Raw genomic sequence first — 4427 nt, forward strand, 5'->3', positions numbered from 1 at the left:
AGTAGGACTTTCAAACTGTTTCACTACCCTATAAGTATAACTGTTGGATTTTCCCTTCTGTCCTGTAGAAGTAGGACTTTCAAACTGTTTCACTACCCTATAAGTATAACTGTTATATTTTTCCCTTCTGTCCTGTAGAAGTAGGATTTTCAAACTGTTTCACTACCCTATAAGTATAACTGTTATATTTTTCCCTTCTGTCCTGTAGAAGTAGGACTTTCAAACTGTTTCACTACCCTATAAGTATAACTGTTGGATTTTCCCTTTTGTGCCTGCAGAAGCAGGAAACCGTTTCACTACCCGGCGAACAGGCGGCAGTCCGAGGAGCTGGACTCACACAGCACGCTCGCCACCTACAACCGGTACCGCTACTACAGCCGCCTCGCGCCACCTGACGATCACAGGATGGTGGGTATCAGTCAATCAATCAATTAATCAATTAATCAGTCAATCAATCAATTAATCAATGTTTGTATAATCGCCACCTACAACCGGTACCGCTACTACAGCCGGCTCGCGCCACCTGACGATCATAGGATGGTGGGTGTCAATCAATCAATTAATCAATCAACTATTTGTTGAGACAATCAATCAGTCAGTCAGTGTGTTAGCTATCTACAAATGATATCGCCACTAGTACTACAGTCGGCTTGCACCGCTGGATATTCACATGATTATACGTAGGTGTCTTCCAATCAATCAATCATTCAATCAATCACTCAAACAGACAATCAATGTTAGTATGTTAGCCACCTACAACTGGAATTGCTACTACAGCCGGCTAGCGCCGCCTGATGATCACATGATGGTGGGTGTCAATCAATCAATCGAACAGTCAATCAATCAATCAGTCAGTCAATCAATCAAGCAATCAAATAAACAGTCAGTGTCAGTATGTTAGCCACCTACAACCGGTACCAGTATTACAGCCTGCTGAGTTAATGTAGTAAATGGTTAATGCACTGCCTGATGATCACAGGATGGTGGGTATCACTACGTATACTAGTCAATCAATCAATCAATCAATCTACAAATCAATTGATTAATCAGTCAATCAATCAATTATTCAATGTTTGTATGATAGCCACCTACAACCGGTACCGCTACTACAGCCGGCTCGCACTGCCTGATGATCACAGGATGGTGGGTATCAGTCAATCGATCAATAAATTAATCAATCAATCAATCAATCAATCAATGTATGTTAGCTACCTACAACCGGTACCGCTACTACAGCCGCCTCGCGCCACCTGACGATCACAGGATGGTGGGTGTCAATCAATCAATCAATCAATCAATCAATCAATCAATCAATCAAATAAACAGTAAGTGTTAGTATGTTAGCCACCTACAACCGGTACCAGTATTACAGCCTGCTGAGTTAATGTAGTAAATGGTTAATGCACTGCCTGATGATCACAGGATGGTGGGTATCACTACTAGTCAATCAATCAATCAATCAATCAATCTACAAATCAATTGATTAATCAGTCAATCAATCAATTAATCAATGTTTGTATAATAGCCACCTACAACGGGTACCGGTATTACAGCCGACTCGCACCGCCCGATGATCATAGGATGGTGGGTATCTGTCAATCAACCAATGAATAAATCAATCAACCAATTAATCAATCAGTCAATGAAACAATGTTAGTATGTTAGCCACCTACAACTGGAATTGCTACTACAGTCAGCTTGCACTGCCAGATGATCACAGGATGGTGGGTATCAATCAATCTATCAATCCATCTAATAATCTATTAAGTGACTAATTAATCGATCAATATTTCAATCAATCAATCAGTCAGTCAATAAACCAGTCAGTGTTAATATGTTAGCCTCCTACACCCAGTATTACAGTCAGCTTGTGCTGCCAGATGATCACAGGCCAGTAGATGTCAATCAATCAAACTGTCAATCAGTCAATCACACATCGCTGACCATGACCTCTCTACTTTTGATTAATTTCGGGCAATTGAAAAGTTGTTTCTGGCAAGTGAATTCTTTATGTAGTTGCCGGATAGGACAAGTGAATTTTAGAAAGCTTGTCCAACCCTGGAAGACACTGCAAAAATTAAACCCTTGCAAAAGTTTACTCTTTTACAGTAGGTGTATAGTTCTAACCTTCGTGACCCTCACGACAGTTAATCTTTCAAATTGTCACCAAGCTGCCCTTTGTCCCAATGTTTCGGAATTTTTATGTACTGCTTGACCTTAAGAAAAGCGCCATTTTGTTGTGATCTTGTTGTGAGCAAGGTCCTCTGTGGTTGAAAGTTGCTTGGCGAGGATGCCCACCGGCATTTGAGTGTCACCTTCCAACTGTAAGTTTTTTAAAAAAACCTCCTTCAAATTTGAAGCTTTATCAAAATTGAATGTTGTGGTGTCATGTGGCGTGACTGCAGGGAGTTTGGCCCAGAAGCCAGAGGTTGTGGGTTCGAGTCCCGTCATGCTACAGAACTTGACAATGTGCCTCTGGGAAAGGCACTTTACAAGACATTCCTTATTCCACCCAGGTGTAAAAATGGGTACCTGACTTTGGTTGGGGAGGTAAAGGCGGTGGAAGGAGAGGGATGGGCTCCGTCTCCCAATACTGTGTCCTAAACACACTAGACACCCTTACACTGGGGACCAGATCCTCTGACAAGCATACAATTCTGATTGACAAGGGATGTTACCTGAGGCTACTTGTGATCAAAGTTGAAGACGCTAATTTTGTCCCTTAGAATGCATCATTTTAACTTGGAATTGGATATACCCCCACACCAAATACTAGCACCAGTCCTATAACATTTGCCACGACTCACCAAGACATTTGGACCCCCTATAATAAGATCCTAGCTAGCCTTGCTGTAGCAACTATTGGGAGCACCAAAGCTAACAAGGCCTGGACTGTCCCGGATGCCTGAATGATGTGGCCTGGCAGCTAAGTCCTCTCTCTGATTTAATTGTGTGTGGAAAAAAGCAAAATCTAAAGCAGTCTTTGTTTGCTGGGATTAACTCTGGTATTTGATAATGACGTCATAGCTTCTCAAAGTTCATCTGAGGACAGGTTTAAGGTACTGATCATTTGGCATATTTCTCACATCAGGCCATGTTTTGTACACAATATTACTCAGACGGGCATCTCTCCTGTCAGAAAGGGGAGGCCACTGGAGGCCTTTCTCAGGCATTTTTCCGTTGAACTCTCGCTAACATCTGAAGCCAACTGGTAACGGGTAACACAGTGTTGCACTATACTCCAGGTGGGGACAAATGCCGTGTAGCTTTTGCCCAAGTACAAAAGCCACACATGTGGCATTGGTGTGGCGCAACTGGTAAAGTGTTCGGCTCGGAATCGAAAGGTTCCGAGTTCGACACCCACCATGCCTTGACCTTGGGAAAGGCACTTTACACAACTTTCCCAGAAGGTGGAGTGACGCCCACCGAGCCTCTTCAGCCAATCTGTCTACCTCTGTGCCAGAAAACACACTACGGATTTGGTGCGTCAATGTGCCAACATCTGCACATTGACTTCCACCAAGAACTGTTATTTTTTATTTATTTGTTTTTTTGCCCCTACGGCCTCAACAAGGCTATGATACTTTAAGTAATTAACCTTACCAACCTTTTTTTTTTCCCTTTCCCAGCGTATCCCGGACCACATCGTACCAGCCTCCCTGTTCTACCCCGCCATGTTTGTGGACAGGTCCCAGAAGCAGGGCAGCCTCATTACCATGTAAGTACTAGTCCACGTTTTTATCTAACACGATAGAGAATTTTCAAACAAACAATGAGGGAGAGAAAGAACAAAAAACATGCATCAGTCCTGGGATAGCCACGTTAGGGATACTGTTCTTCTCGCCGCAAAAGCGCCACCTACATCGGCTACATATAGCGGTGAGAAGCAGAACTCCAGTTAGAAGCTCTGAGGAAGATGTCTGACAGACATCGAAACGTCAGCAGGTGAGAAAAACTGGTTGTGTAAAATAAAATTCCTATGTCCTATGCATCAGTCCTTTTTTGGGTGAAATAGATAGAATTTTTTTCTTTCATTACATGTTGATAAATATAAAAATGTGTTTTCTCCCCTGTGTAGTTTCTCCATCTGGAACACCATGATGGGCACATCCCTCCTCAGCATGCCCTGGGCGCTCGGGAAGGTAAGGCACTTTTTCATCAGTCCTACATCTTTCTTTCTTTCTCTCTTTATTGACGATGAGACAAGTCATTACAAGGGTCTGCCTAGGCAGCTTTGGGCTGGTAGCAGCAGAACCTACAAAAATGTGGACTAACATACAAAGAATTCATATCAAGAAACAATACAATATAATGCAACAAAGAAGCAATAACTATGAAATGCAACTACCGATATGGAAGAAATTGGTCTGTATCATATAGGCACTAGACTTCTTCAACACATATGAGCGTCTCTATTAAGGACACGC

General features: G+C 42.5%; 1 protein-coding gene across 1 annotated transcript in view; it reads left to right on the plus strand.

The window, feature by feature from the left end:
* The window catches only part of LOC118431634 (sodium-coupled neutral amino acid transporter 9-like), a 25786-nt gene that overhangs the window by 5286 nt on the left and 16073 nt on the right, over nucleotides 1-4427 (plus strand). Inside the window, exons 3-5 of the mRNA XM_035842875.1 lie at nucleotides 279-408; nucleotides 3630-3718; nucleotides 4079-4142. Of these exons, the coding sequence (XP_035698768.1) occupies nucleotides 279-408; nucleotides 3630-3718; nucleotides 4079-4142 (283 nt within the window). The remainder of the gene's footprint in view (nucleotides 1-278; nucleotides 409-3629; nucleotides 3719-4078; nucleotides 4143-4427) is intronic.

The sequence above is a fragment of the Branchiostoma floridae genome, chromosome 15 (genome assembly GCF_000003815.2).
Source record: "Branchiostoma floridae strain S238N-H82 chromosome 15, Bfl_VNyyK, whole genome shotgun sequence".
In the NCBI taxonomy this organism is placed as follows: domain Eukaryota; kingdom Metazoa; phylum Chordata; class Leptocardii; order Amphioxiformes; family Branchiostomatidae; genus Branchiostoma; species Branchiostoma floridae.